The sequence below is a fragment of the Erithacus rubecula genome (assembly GCF_903797595.1).
Source record: "Erithacus rubecula genome assembly, chromosome: 20".
In the NCBI taxonomy this organism is placed as follows: Eukaryota; Metazoa; Chordata; class Aves; order Passeriformes; family Muscicapidae; genus Erithacus; species Erithacus rubecula.
Genome location: NC_136672.1, coordinates 2089529 through 2104787, shown reverse-complemented (window position 1 = coordinate 2104787; position 15259 = coordinate 2089529). Strand labels below are relative to the sequence as shown.

Below are 15259 nucleotides of genomic sequence, written 5' to 3'. Positions count from 1 at the left end.
TTTGACATAAAGCATAAACCCTTCTCATTTCCCCTGTGTATTCTTCCTACACACACTCATACTCTCCCATGATTATGTTCCCATGATGCACACTGTCCTTCCTACATTACTTCCATAATTCTGATCACGTTCTCCTTCTTCCTTGTAAAATTCCTACATTTGGAGGTATTCCTCTGTCATTTCTCAGCTTAAGTGTTCTTCCCATGATGAAGCTGATTTCAGACCCTTATCATCAGGTTAGTAGCCTCATGGCAGATTTCTTTCCTTCACAGTCCTCAAATGCAGATATCTAGAAATCATGGGGGACTCATAGATGAACTTGTGAAGCTTCCAAACACAGTGAAAGCTCCTACTTGAGAACTAATTAATATATCACAGGACTGATGGGTGAGTAATGTAATCCCATGGCATTAAGAGGTATTATGGAGAAACCAAGAGAGCTACAGTGCAGCAAAGCTGATGGCTTTACTGGACAAATGAATTCAGCACCTCTCCCTCAATGCACTTTTTGAAGGCAGCACCTACCATTTTTTTCTTGGTCTCAATCCTTAAATTTTACTGTAAGTAACAATAACACAGGAGAAACCCAATAGGGCACTAGCTGTTTCTCATGTATTGTTGGAAGCCCACTGCATCCCACACTTCCTGGAAATTTTATTTTGGAATGGGGATAGAGACGTGTTCTCCCCCTCCAATTACTCCAAATTTCTCACACAACAAGCTGCTCTCCAGGAAAGACACTAGGGCTCTTTACTATGTGCCTCCTCCTTGGAAAACTTAATTTAATTCCCCCCATCAGTGAAATTATTAAAACATTCTTCGTTTCATTTTCTTCAGGATGATTGCTAATTTTCTCTTGTAACTTAAGCAATTCTGTTGCAGAATGAAATATAATTACCATGGTGTCTCCTTTCAAATAAAAGAATTCTCTTTACAATCAGGCAGAGCTTAGGTGCAGTGGAGAGGGCAGGTGTTGGCTTTACTGAGTCCTCCTCCAGAGAGTGAAGCAATATCATGTCTAGGGAAGTCCACCTCCTTCTAGAGAGTGAAGAGCCCTGGCTTGCTTTTTACCAGCACCTTCAGACAGGCAGCTTGCAATGTGAGATTTGCTCAACTGGTTCTGCAGGTTTTCTGTCTCTTCTCGTCATTCAATTCATCCTCCATCTTTTGCTGAGATATGAGCTCAGCCTGTAGGCTCCCTTGCAAGGTCTGAGATAACTTAGAAGAGGCAGAAAGAGAAATCACTGGATAAAGATGGTCCTGCACAGGCATAAGGGGTGGGCAAAGTGCCAGTGTGATGACATCCAAGCATGCTGAAAACAGATGCTATCCCACTTTCTGTAAGTCCCTACAACGTGATTTCCCCTCCCTTGTGTTCAATGAGGTGAGCTGGGGAGCTCTGAGGAGAAGAGGGGAACTCATAAAAACACGTGAAGTGTGAATGTTGAGTACTATCAAAACTCTTGAGTTTGTGGCCCCATGGAAACCTCACTATTCTGCTGCTTGGAGCAACAACCTTGTAACATGTGCTGGTTTTGCATGAAACTTACTTAGAAGGAAGAATATAGACAGAGTATAGACACACACAGAGGTTGGTTTTTTTAATGAGAACTTTTTTTGTGAGTTTTTGGGACTAATTGGAGAGCTGATTTAATAATTGACAGCTTGGGAAACTAATTCAAAAGTCACTTTGCTTTTATGAATTTCATTGGTAAAAGTGAAAACTTTTTTTTTTTACCTTTGGCTTTTGAAGAAGTAAGGCCAGCTGGCCCAGCCCTCTTTTTCATGCAACTTAGCTGGGCGGGGACGGGAGCTATTGAGGTTTTTCTTATTTTTAACTAGGGGCCTTGATGGCTAGGGGAAAGGGAGACTTTTGCTAAGATTTTAGCTTCTCTTCTGGCGTGGCCACAGCTCAGCCAGGGCTCTGTCTCTATCTTGGAGGAGCCATGAGGAGGTGAAGCCCCCCCAGCTGCCTATGCAGCTTGGGGGAAATGCAGCTGGGCTCTGTTCCAGCCCAGCTCCCTTGCACATTTACTTGCTGGGCTCTGCAGTTTTATTTTAGTCTTTCCTACAGGGCCCGTGTGGCCTGAAAGTCTTGGCACATTTTTAACATGGCTTGGCCTGGCTTTCTTTATGCTTTGTGTGTAATTTTAACTCTTTTAATGCTCCAATAAAACTGCAGATTTCTTGACATTTTTTGAATGAGAGGAATGGAAGAGAAAGTATACTAAAGTTAGTGAAGTAAGAGCCAAGTTTCCAGATGAAAAGAGATTGAGGAGATGTCATCAATATATTGGCTGAAAGAACACTTTTGTAAGCTATGGGGTAGACTGCACTACACTGAAAATTCCTATAAATTGTAAAAAATACATGTGGGAGGTGGGGGTTGAAGTGTTTAAAAAAGATCCTTTGCCCCTGAAAAATATCCTTCTGTGGATTTAAAACTCCTGGTCATAAGGACACTCAGATATCTTGCAAAAATATCCGAGCTGTACCTCCAGTCCTGGGGTCAGTTTTGGATCCCACTTGACATGAATGACATTGAGGGGCCAGAGCATGTCCAGGGAAGGGAATGGAACTGGGGAAAACTCTGGAGCACCAGGAGCAGCTGAGGGAGCTGGGAAAGGGGCTCAGCCTGAGAAAAGGAGGCTCAGGGGGAACTTGTGGCTCTGTCCAATTCCTTGACAGGAGGAGACAGCCAGGGGTTGGGCTCTACTCCCAGGGAACAGGGACAGGAGGAGAGGGAACAGCCTCAGGCTGTGCCAAGGGAGGCTTAGATTGGATATTGGGAAAATATCTTCTCTGAAAGGGCTGTCAAGTCCTGGAACAGGCTGCCCAGAGCAGTGATGAACTCCCCATCCCTGGAGAGATTTAAAAGATGGGGGGGGGGGGCATGGTTTAGTGGTACACTTGGCAATGCTGGAGTAATGGTTAAACATATTGATTTCAGAGGTCCTTTTCCAAGCCAAATGGAGACCTCATGACAGTATCACATTTTGGAGAGTATAGGCAGCACGTGGATCAATTGTTCTGATTTCTTTTCCTGCTTTTATTTCTGCAGGCTCCTTATCTTTAGGATACTGAGACACCACCTTCATCTCTTTTATTTTCCCTGTCTCTGCTAATCTGTTTGGCATTATGTCCAGAATACTGAATGGCAGTCATTGCCAAGTCCTCCCCTTACTTATCAGCTAGGATTTGCAGTAATGTTTCAAAAAAAAGGATATGGTTTCAGTATTGATTGCTTAAACTCATTTCTATTGGGAAATTAGTATTTAGTATCAGTGTCCCTATATTCCAGGAAAAGGAAAAAAAAACCCTATTTTGTTCAGTACCTTGATTCTGCCTTATAAAACTTTTATGGCTATGTGAGATCTAGATGCTAGAATATCAATTTCTGATCTAATGTTTTTTCTTGTAATCCATACATAGTGGAATACTCTCCCTCCAAAATAAATGGCAACATCTGAATTCTAGAACCAAGGGTATTAGCATATAGCACTTTTGAGGTAAAAAATACATCATCATCACCACAAAACAGCAGAGACAGAAATACTGACAGGAGCAGATACAAAAAACATGTAGATTAGAACTGTGCTTACAAGTCCTCTAGAATGAGTGATGGTGTAGGAAGGGGTCTGAATGACTTGCTCATTATTTCTCCTACTGCCAAAAAAAATGGATCTTAAATCCTTGCAGGGTTTTCAGCTTGCAAGTGCTGCCGTTGGCCCTGCTGTCATTAAGGTATGGCCTGCCTAGACAGGTCAGTTTTCTCTGCAGCCTGTCATGGACAGTCTGACAGGGAATGCTCAGCCCCTGCTGCAGCAGCTTTCCTGCTGCCCTCTGTGTAAAATGAGAGCTGCCAGGAATGTTAGCAGAGGGCAAGAAGAAATGTCAGAGCACTATTCTGTAGCAGCACTGCTCACCCCCATACATCTGCTTGGATATGACTGGAGAGGGTAAGAGCACATTTTCCATATTAAAAGATTGGTTTTCAATTCAGTGTTGCTCCATTAAGGTTCATATTTTCAGTGTTGAAACATGCTCAGTGTTATGAGCAAAACATGCTCAGTCCATAATTTTCATGTGACATCTGTTTAGAAAATTTGCCATTGAAATAATGTTTCTAATAAGTGTGGCTGAAGAAATAGGCTGAGGCAATTGCTGGAATCAATAAATTATTTATGAGGAAGAACTACTGAGGACCATAACTGGTATAATTTTAAAGCTGCAGGAAAAGAATAGGCCACCCATTTTTTACCATGGCAAATGTGACCAAAAATTTCTGTGTGCAATTGTGAGCACCTGTGAAGATAAGCTGAATGTCACAGGCTGGCTGTGGAGGGGCTGTGACGGCCTTGCGGTCCCTTCTGCTCTAGTTAGAAATTAATTTCTGTAGATCTCAATGCAGCTGTGATTTACCTTCATTACATGTCAAAGAAAGTGAATGCACCTGTCCTAGGGGGAACTTTAATTACAAATTGGTTTCCAAGTAGGTTCCCACAGAGTAGTATTCTTGGAAGTCTTGTATGAGTTTAAACTCAACATGAGAGACAAATAAACTAAATAACTGAACATGAGAGGCAAATCATTCTCATAATCTGGGATTAGAGGAAGAACAGTTTCAAGTGCACACCACACATGCACTGTGATTCACACTCCTCCTGTCTCCACAGAGTAGAAGAGGTCTGAGCAATGGATCCTGTCCGAGGAGGTGACGCTCGGGATGCCCTTTCTACCCCCTGCCAAAGCAAATGAGGAGCTCTTATTACAGAGCAGGTGAGTGGGGTGGGCAACCTGGCAGAAAGAAAAAGGTAATTCAAGCAGCAAGTAACTATAAGAGCAGGAAGGAAGGAGAAGGAAAAGGAAATAATGAAGAAGCATGGTATAAAGTCCTGCAGGAAATTCTGCCATAACCGAAAATAAGCTGTCCTTGTAGGATTAAAGGTTCATATAACACTGCTTCCTGTCTTTGAAAGTGATGCTCAGGAAGGATCATCAGCATTGAATGGCACTTCTACAGAATTCTCCTACCTCCAGTAATTTGTATTTATGGAGTCCCGGAGCAGAATGAAGTGTCTGAACACTTAACTGATTAATTTCTCCAAGCACTTTTTGAACTCATAAAGCATTCTCTGAACATAGGTCATTTAACTGTGATCCTCTACTGACTAAGGCTAACCCATAGAAAGCAAGATCTCGTTTCTGGTGTGCAGTGTAGGGAGCCCAGAGCTGGCCCTCGATGGCTCCAGGCTGCCATCCCCTGGCACTGGGTGCCTGGAGCAGGGGCCCTGCTCAGCTGCTGCCCGGCAGCTCCCTGGGACTGACAGCAGCCTGCTGGGCCGTGGGACCGGCACCCCCTGCTCCCCTCTCCAGGAATAATGCTGTTGGCTCCTGCCAAGGATCCCTGAAGGAACCAATCTGTCCTTCAGTGTCAGGTGACAAGGCCCAAGCTGAGGAGAAAGCTGATGCGGCCTGTGCTGTCACAGCAACAGCCAAGGCCTGAGGGGAAGGGCACAGCCACCATCCCAGCTGATGTCCTGGGCTCGCTGTCCTCTGCCTGATCGCCCACAGTGACTGTACCCAGCTGGGACATGGCTTTCCTGAGCTCTGCAGAGGGCCAGGGGACTCAGGGTGCAGGCAGGGCTGAGTCTCCATAACCAGCATGTCAGAGCCACCAGCCCGGCCAGGGCTTCTCCTGCAGCCCTGATACTCCCCGGGCACTGGAGGGACCTGTGGCCCTACAGCTTCCCTAAATGAGTGCTGGGAAAGCACAGCCTGAGCAAAGGGACATGGATGGCAGCACTGCTGGACCTCAGAGCAAGCCCTGCCTCTGCCTGCATCCTCATCCAGACAGGGACCCCAGGATGGCAGCTGTAAAATGCTGCATTTCCAGAGCTGCAGCTCAGCCTGTCTTTTCCATTTGCTGCTTAAATGACAGAGGCAAAGCCCCATCCACCTCAAGGAGCCCCAGCTGAGTGCTGGAAGTACCTGGGCAGCTGCTGTGTTCCCCATGGACAGCACATCCCAGCAGGGAATGGCCATGGACCAGGGCTGGCACAGGGCCATTGCACAGGCCCCAAAGGGGAGCGCTCTGCATTCAGGCTCTGAGCAGGGAGAGCACGCTGGGGCCCCGTTCTGATCTTTCACCTTTCAGCTGGCAATGGAGCTGTGCTGCAGTGAGTCTCTCTGGGTAAGAATAGCAGCTGCTGCCTTGGGACACAGCACACGTGTCCAGCTCCTCCAGGGCAGCACGTTGCAGTGCCACATAGAAGGCAGCCTACCCGCCCAGGAATGTCTTCAGGCGCTATTTGTGGAAGCAAATCATCCCCACAAACAGGCACGACCCCGCACAGGAGTCTTAGGAGAGCGGGGCTATTCTGGGCTTTTGACATTGAGGATGAAAGGAGGCACGTGATGGGCTGATCCTCCTGCAAGGGGCCTCCTCCAAAGCTCCTTTCAGCCTTGTCCCCTCCTCTACAATGGCTCTTGTGAAGGCTGAGGGGCAGTTTGGTGTGGTCTTGGAGCACGGGAGAGGGCAGAGGGAACTGTGAGTTTGCTGGGGGACAGGGCCAGCCCTCAGTGCCATCAGCAGTGCCCAGCTGTACCCAGGGCAGGTCCTGTCTGAGGGTGTGCACCTGTCCCTGAATCTCTCAAGTTAATGCTTGTACCAGCCATTACAGCTAACAGAGATACTCACAGATTTTGTGTGCCATCCAGACTACCAGACCCACATGAAGCTTTGGAGATGCCCTCATGTGGGACTGCTCCTAAGAGGAGCAGCCAGCTTCCAGGTGGGATTGGGCAGGCAAAGATTCATGCCAAGAGGCCCTGGCTGTAGTGACAGAACTGTGCACACTGTGAGGCAAGGAGAAAAACTGCAGGGGATGAGGAGGGTGGAACAAAATTAGGAGTCTACTAGGGAGCCCTTAGGAAAAGTTGTGCAGTGTCATAAGAAGGGAGGACTAGTCTGGCATCTCTGCAAGGCATTGGGTGGCTTTCTTAAGGTCTGTGATTGAAAGCTGAGGTCTGCTCCTAAAGAATCATCTCCTATTTCTCTCCACAGACAACAGTGAGTGATTTTGCTCATCAATGCTTGTTAGTGACACTAGAATCATGCTATACTTCCCAGGAAGAGCTGGTATGCGGGTGAGGCTGCACTTGGTAGCCAGGTAAGGTGAAAACCCTTTGGATATTGCTGTCATGGGTGTAACAAAAAATATCAGAGTGGTTGGTTTCAACTTTCCTTCAGTGTGAGCATCTGTATGGATGCAAAGCCTCTAGCAGTGATGTGTAAAGCTTGTGTTAGTCCACAACTTTCTACCACTGTCAACTGTAGAAGTGCTGGTATTCAGCAACAAAGGTTGTGCTCCACGGAGTATTGAACCCACCAGGATCACAATGCTTTCAAAGGAGAGCTTGCTTGTGGACTAACACAAGCTTTACACATCACTGCCTACACTGGCTCCTGCTCCTTTGTCCACATCTTGTTTCCTTTCTGTGCCAACTGCACTTCACACCCCAGTGGCTGCAAATGTATTTCTCATTCACACACACTGGTCAAGGACTTCTGCAACCTGGATTCAGCTGGATTGACTGACAGGGACAATGGGAGGAGCATTAGGAGGATGTGAAGGCAGGAGCTGGACAAGGAGCTGCTGGAGACAGGAGAGAGCTCAAGCTGGATTTCCAGTAGTCTCTCCAGCCTCTAAGTTTGTGGATTCTCAATCCAGCACTGGCACCAGCTTCTCCCTTGTCCCAGATAGGAAAAGTAAGAAACAACTTCTGCAATGCAATTGCCAAAGGAAAACAAAACCCAAAGAATGCAATGGTCATAGTGTGCATGCAGAGGAAACTACTACAACCTTTATTTACTAGACACTGAGGTGGGTACAGAGACTCGTGGCAGAAGGAAAGTGACCAAAAGGTTCACATTTTGTGCAGCCCCTCAGGTCACTTTGCTGCCTTGGGGCATTCTCACTCTTCCTCTTCTATCCTCCTATGGAACTCCCGGCTCTTGGCTCGGAGCTTGTTGACCTGTGACTCTGCAATGTCAGCCCGCTCCTCGGCTTCCTCCAGCTCGTGCTGGATCTTGCGGAACTTGGAAAGGTTGACATTGGACAGCTGCTCCTGGGAGGGAGAAAGAGTCGGTAGTGAGGTGCTTGGGGTTTGGGGTTTTCATTCCTCCTGTGCCTTGGCCTGGGCAAAGTCACAAACCTCTAAACTCCACCCACCCCTGCTTGTACAAAATTTCACAGTGTGATTAATGACAACTTCCCATAGTCCTGCTCACATATCCCCTCAACTGAACCAGAAGCCGAACTCTATACTCGACTGTTTCCACAATGAGTAAGTCGTGGTCAGACAGTCATAAATTCAGGAGCTGTAGGACTTCCCTCAGTTCATCTCTGACTACTGCATAGCCTAGAAAAAGGCAAACATTACTTGCACTCTTCTGAAAGTGGAAAGCAAAGTGATTTGGGGGAGACTTCCAACACTTTCTTTGCCTCGTATCAAAATTCTAAAAAAAGGGTAATCCGAAATTTCTTTACATATATTGTACTATCGATATCATTCATAAAAGTCCTTACAAGTTGCTTTGTGGTTCTAATGCAAAAAATGCTATGTGCATTTGCCCTTCTCAGTAGTCTTCTTAAGTGCTCATTGTTTTCTGTTTTTCAAAGGCTAGTCTGCTTTATGAGCCTTTCAGAGAACTTAAAGAACTCCAGCATTAATGAGTGGCATCTTCCAGCTTTCTTAAATTTGTCTCTTGAATGGCCACACTACCCTTTGGGAAAGTGGTTCTTGCCAAGCACTCAGAGAGATACTTACAGCCTCCTCAGATTGTCTCTTGTAGGATTTCACTTTCATTTGTAGTTTGTCCACCAGATCCTGCAGCCTGAGAATATTCTTTCTGTCTTCCTCAGACTAGGGAGGTTGGCAAACAGGATAGAGAGTCAATAGAGAGAGTTAGTTCTCCATTATGTGAAGATATAAATTCCCTTGGGAGTGGTGTGTGCAAAATGTGACTCACTGTGAGCAAACCCTGTGAGAGCAGGAGACCTCCTGCCTTACCTGGTAGGTCAGTTCCTTCACCCTGCGCTCGTACTTGCGCACACCCTTCACGGCTTCAGCGCTGCGCTTCTGCTCAGCATCAACCTCCCCTTCCAGCTCCCGCACCTGCAAGGACAAGCCCATCTCTGCAGCTTCCCTGGCAATGTCTCTCCAAGGACACGCTCACTCAGGCACAGCCCCAGCCCTACACACCCTGGCCTCCAGCTTCTGGATCTGCTTCTTCCCTCCCTTCAGTGCCAGCTGCTCGGCCTCTTCCAGACGAAGCTGCAGGTCCTTCACTGTCTGGTCCAGGTTCTTCTTCATCCTCTCCAGGTGGGCACTGGTGTCCTGCTCCTTCTTCAGCTCTTCTGCCATCATGGCCGCCTGGTCCAGAGCAAAAGGTCAAAGCCATTTTAGGGCTGGTGATATTTTGGGCAGAGTACAGTCATCATCACCAATGCCAGGAGCACCCAACTCACATCTGTGATGGCCTTCTTGGCCTTCTCCTCAGCATTGCGGGCTTCCTGGACCATATCCTCCATTTCTCCCTGGATCTGGGCAATGTCTGTTTCCAGCTTCTTCTTGGTGTTGATCAAGCTGGTGTTCTGTGCAATGGGAATGACATGGCAAGAGACAAATTCAAAAACCTGCCATTGCAGACATTCTACCTGAGCAAAATCATTCCCCTACTAGCTTCCATCTCTTATTGTGGAATTATTGTTACAATGGCTGACAAATGTCAGGCATGGGCTTGGGGAAGGGATGGTAACCAGGCCGTTCCTTGGGGACAGCAGTAAAGAGATCTTTCTTATACTGCTGGTCCTCTGGTAAATACCAGCCATCTGTGTTTTGTCAGTGTCAACACAGCTTTTTGTTCCCTGCCCTGACCTGGGTATGGAGGAGCTGCACACGTTCAGTGGCATCCAGAAGCTCCTGCTCAGCCAGTTTCCTCGACCGCTCTGTCTGCTCCAGAGCTGCCCGTAGTTCCTCAATTTCAGCCTGCAACAGGTTTGCTCTGCGCTCCACCATGGCCACCTGCTCCTTCAGGTCATCCTGTGTCCTGAGAGCATCATCCAGGTGAATCTGGGTGTCCTGCAAACAAACATAAAAGAAATTACCTGGTGTCAGTGTGCACTTGAGTGGCAAAAATGTCAGAGATCTCATTTTTCTTTTTTCTGTAGCTCTGCTACAGAACGCACCTTGAGCACTGCTTGGGTGTTTCTCAGGTTCTTCTGTGCCTCTGCAGCCACACGGTTGGCATGGCTGAGCTGGATCTCCATTTCATTCAGGTCTCCCTCCATCTTCTTCTTCAGCCTCAGGGCTTCATTCCTGCTCCTGATCTCAGCATCCAAGGTGCTCTGCAAGGACTCCACAATTCTGAGGTGGTTTCTCTTCAGCTGGTCAATTTCCTCATCCTTCTCTGCTACCTTCCTGTCAATCTCAGCCTTCACCTGGTTGAGCTCAAGCTGCAGGCGCAGGATCTTCCCCTCTTCATGTTCCAGGGAGGCCTGGAAAAGTGGACACAAACATTGATAAACCGATTGCTTGGCTTTTAAGGAATGATATTTCCAGAGATCTCAGCTTTCTGCACTCCCCAGCAAGAACAGAGCAGAATCCTGGGTATTTTAGCCCTATTTCTTAATTTATTTAGTGCAGACACCAATGACACTGAGGTCATGTACCTCAGCTTCCTCCAGAGCAGCCTGGATTTCAGACTTCTCCTGCTCAACCTGCTTCTTGACTTTCTCCAGCTCATGAATCGCCTTTCCTTGCTCGGCAATCTGCTCCGTGAGGTCAGAAATCTCCTCTGCAAGGAAGGGTGCAAAGCAGCATGGTCAGGCACAGAGCTGAATGGAGAAAGGCTCTGCTGCATCAAGGGACCAGGCATGTTCTTATCCCTGCAGGCTCTGAGCTGTTAAGTGTGACAGAGAGACAAGCTTGTGAGAAAGGGCAGTGAGGGACAGAGGGCAGGGACTTACGCTGCAAGTTCTTGTTCTCCCGCTTCATTGTCTCCAGGTGGTCCAAGGACTCCTCATAGGCATTCTTCATCTTGAACAGCTCCGTGCTGAGAGAGCGTGACTCCTTCTGGGAGGCCTCCAGCTCAGCCTGAGTTTCCTCATACTTCTGCTTCCATTCTGCCAGGATCTGCAGAGAAACGGGCTGTGAGTAGGGCTGTGGCCATCACGGGGGCATGCTCTGCCCAGGAGTGCTGGTGCTGGAGGCCAAAAGACCTTGTCAAAGTTCTTCTGCTTCTTATCCAGAGCAGCACAGGCAGCATTGGATCTCTCCACATCAATCATCAGGTCCTCCACTTCATTCTGCAGCCTCTGCTTTGTCTTTTCCAGGGAGGCACATTTGGCATTGACAGCTTCAACATGTTCCTCTGCATCCTGCAGACGTTGGGCCAGCTTCTTCCTGGAAAGTGTTAAGCACGGTTCTTAACTTGAAATGGAGGTGGATATTGATTATCATATTCACCAGATCACTGAGACACTTATTATTATTTGGTTTTAATGCATATGGTGCAGAGCCTATCCTTATAACTCATTTTTTTCCTGTTTCATTTCCCCAATGTCTTCATAGAATCATAGAGTCACAGAATGGTTTGTGTTGGAGGGGATATCCAAAATCCTCTAATTCCATGCCATGGGCAGTGACACCTTCCATTAGAGCAGGTTGCTCCAAGCCCTGTCCAGCCTTGCCTTGAACACTCCCAGGGATAGGGCAGCTACAGCTTCTCTGCAGTCTTGCTATCCCTCTGCACATTGCACAATCCTACACATATCCTTTCTCCTGGACTCTTTGTCACATAGCCTCTTTTCCTTATGTTTTTCTGTTTCATATAACTCCTCTACCTTGTATTAGGCTTTTGCCTTTGAGAATCTCAGTGGTGTCTTTAAATCTCCCTTATTGGTGTATGCCAGCCTTCCACGCAATGCTCACGTACTTGGCCTCCTCGAGCTCCTCCGTGCGCTGAATCGCGTCCGTCTCGTATTTGGTTCTCCACTGAGCCACTTCACTGTTGGCCTTGGACAGGGCTCGCTGCAGCTCCCCCTTGGCCTCCTGCTCCTCCTCATATTGTTCCCGGAGCAAGTCACAGTCGTGGCGAGCGGACTGCAGGGCGTGGGCCAGGGCATTCTTGGCCTTGGGGGAATACGGCAATAATGAGTAAGTGTTTCCTGGAAAAGTTTTCTAACTGGAACTTATACACTGATACACATCCCAAAGAGATAGTGGTTAACTGAGTGCCTGATAAAAACAGGAGTCCTTCACTGCAAGAGTCGATCGTATGATCTAAGGGGATTGTTTGAACTTTTAATTGTGTCATCTTTTGAAATCTGGAACACCTCAAGAATATCAATATTATGTCAAATATTTATTTCATTTGTATCATTAATATCTTCACCTTTATCTCTTCTTCTAGTTGCCGCTTCAGTTCTTCAATTTGCTGGGTGAAAGCCTGTTTCCCTCTAGACAGCTGAGAAATTAAAGCATCTTTTTCTTCCACCTGGCGTCCATATTCACCTGAAAAAGTTTGCAATTGAGACAACATTTTAATAGCCAAGAGAGCAATTTATGGGGTTCTCTCATTTCCAAAGTACAGATAGAAGGGCAGTACCAGATTCTGTCTGCAGACGAGCTCTTTGAGCACTAAGATCACTAATCATGCGCTGATTCTGCTCCTCCTTTGTTTTATATTCACTCAGCTGGTCTTCCAGAGTGCGGCACATCTTCTCCAGATTTGCCTAGATATCAATTGCACATAAGAAAATGAGTAAACACCTCGATTCCGGCATCTTTTAGCTGGAAAATAAGTCCAGAAGATGCAGCTGACATATCTTGGGACCGTACATGCTCCCACATTTCTACACATAGAATTTGGAGAAATCATTTATAATATAACCTGATAAAAATTAAATAATATAAGATTAAAGAAAAATATAACATTGCTATCAAATTCCTAATAACAACAATTTTGTACCTTGGCTTTAGAGACAGACTCTATGTTGCTGGCCAAGTCATCAATCTCCATCTTCATCTCACTCTTCTCCTTCTCCAGCTTCTGCTTCACACGTTGCAGGTTGTCGATCTGCTCCCCCAGCTCAGCTGTGCTGTCCGCGTGCTTCTTGCGCAGGGCGGCAGCCGTGGCTTCGTGCTGCAGCGTGGCCTCTTCCAGGTCACGGCGCATCTTCTGGAATTCTGCCTCACGTTTCTTGTTCATCTCAATCTGAGCTGCTGTGGCACCTCCTGCTTCTTCCAGGCGCTCACTGATCGCCTCCAGCTCCCTGGACAGGTCAGCCCGATGCTTCTCTGCTTTAGCGCGAGAGGTTCGCTCTGCCTCAATTTCCTCCTCCAGCTCCTCAATACGGGCCTGCGGAACAGCAGGGACCCCTCACAGCCATGCCCTCATCCTGAGCCTGAGCTGAGCCTGAGCAAGGCAGGGGAAGACACTTGCCTGCAGCTCCTTGATCTTCTTCTGAAATTGCATGCCTAGAAGTTGCTCATCCTCGATCTTGCTCTGGATCTGGCTGATTTCAAAGTCTTTCCTTTGGGCCAAGTGAATTGTGTTAGAGCTCAAAGGAAAAAGGCAAGTGCTGCAGCCCAGCACTCAGGTGCCCCAGAGCCACACTTACTTCTTCAGTTTTTCATCCAGCTGCTGCTTATCATTCTCCAAATCCATGATGCTGTCCTGGGCCAGCTTCAGGTCTCCTTCCAGTTTCCTCTTAGCTCTCTCCAGGTCCATGCGCAGTTTCTTCTCTTGCTCCAGGGACCCTTCCAGCTAAACACAACAAAACCATCAGTGCTCTACCAGCCAGATCAGACTCCATACCTGTCCTGTTCCTGCTCTATGTGTGTGTACTTACATCATCCACTTGCTGTTCCAGCTTGATCTTGGCTTTGGTCAGAGTATTGACTTTGTCCTCCTCTGCCTGCAGGTCATCCAGGGTCTGCTGATGGGCCTCTTGGAGGGCTTTCTTCTCTTTTGTCAGCTTCACAATGGTCTCATCTAGGCCTGCCATCTCCTCCGTCAGGTTTTTCACCTTTGAGAAGAAAGGAGCAAGCATAGATAGAAAATGGTGCTTAAAAACTTCATAACAAGACAAATCTTCCCCAGAGCACAAGTGACAGGTTCTGCCTCATACCTTGTTTTCGGTGGCGTGTTTTTCCTTCTCCACCTTGGCCAGTGTTAGCTCAAGGTCATCAATATCTTTCTTCAGCTCTGAACATTCATCCTCCAGTTTCCTTTTTTTGGCTGTCAGCTCAGCATTAATTTCCTCTTCATCCTCAGCCCTTTCAGTCACTTCTTTAACTTTGGCTTCAAGCTGGATTTTGGTTTTGATGAGCTGGTCACACCTTTCTTCAGCATCAGCCAAAGCATCAGCTTCCTGTTAGGGAGACACCATTTTTAGGGATATGCTTTTTGAGGGAATGCTGAGATACTTAACCCTCATAGTGCAGGGTCTTGGATAACAATTATGTAGTTTAAAATTTCATTCATGTCCAACAAAATGACATATAATAGAGAATTGATTTTATATTGTTAGTTTTGAAACAGGCAGGTTCAAAAGCTAAAACCAAGTTAAATCTTTTTAATCTCCCTGAAGTCATGAGTATTTATATATTTGAACAAGGTATAGAATCCCTGAATATCAGGGAATATCAAACATTGGATCAAAGTACATAATCATAAAAATATCTCAGCATACACCATAGAAAAGTGTCACCCAAGTGATATTTTGACTACAGATTGCTCACAGTCCTTTCAGAAGCTACTTATACCTTTGAGAGCACAAATGAAAGAACTGCAGCTGTACGGAACTAAATCTAAGTTCCTATGTGGCTTGAAAATATACTTGTAAATATCAACCTAGTAGTCACAGTAGAATTAGGATAAAGCCCACTGGTGGTACTCACAGACTGAACCTGAAGCTGCAGGTCATTTTTCTCCTGCACCAGTTTCACCATTTTCTCCTCCAGCTCCTTCCGCTTTGCTTCCGACTTTGCAAGCTCCTCCTTGGTTTTCTCAAACTCTTGTTTCATGTTGGCCATTTCCTTCTCAGACTCTGCACTCTTCAGCAGGGGCTTGATCTTGAAGAACAGCTTCATCCATGGCCAGTGTTTGACATTCATGAATGCACGAATGTTGTACTGGATGCAGAAAATAGATTCCCTGAAAGATAAGTAGAAATAATATTCAATATTT

The 15259-nt window shown here is 46.7% G+C and overlaps 2 protein-coding genes across 2 annotated transcripts in view; both read right to left on the bottom strand.

Annotated features, from left to right (window-relative positions):
* The window catches only part of LOC306810474 (myosin heavy chain, skeletal muscle, adult-like), a 42765-nt gene that overhangs the window by 19559 nt on the left and 7947 nt on the right, over nucleotides 1–15259 (bottom strand). The gene's annotated exons all lie outside the window — the stretch shown is intronic.
* LOC306810781 (myosin-13-like) lies at nucleotides 7879–15162 on the bottom strand (the record flags this gene model as incomplete). The annotated part of the gene is made up of 18 exons (XM_079323739.1): nucleotides 7879–8130; nucleotides 8833–8928; nucleotides 9076–9180; nucleotides 9268–9438; nucleotides 9534–9659; nucleotides 9943–10146; nucleotides 10254–10562; nucleotides 10737–10861; nucleotides 11034–11199; nucleotides 11286–11469; nucleotides 12002–12233; nucleotides 12674–12800; nucleotides 13037–13426; nucleotides 13511–13601; nucleotides 13689–13834; nucleotides 13920–14096; nucleotides 14199–14441; nucleotides 14971–15162. The coding sequence occupies 18 exons, from the start codon at nucleotides 15160–15162 to the stop codon at nucleotides 7978–7980; spliced, it is 3237 nt and encodes a 1078-aa protein (XP_079179865.1). The 3' UTR covers nucleotides 7879–7977.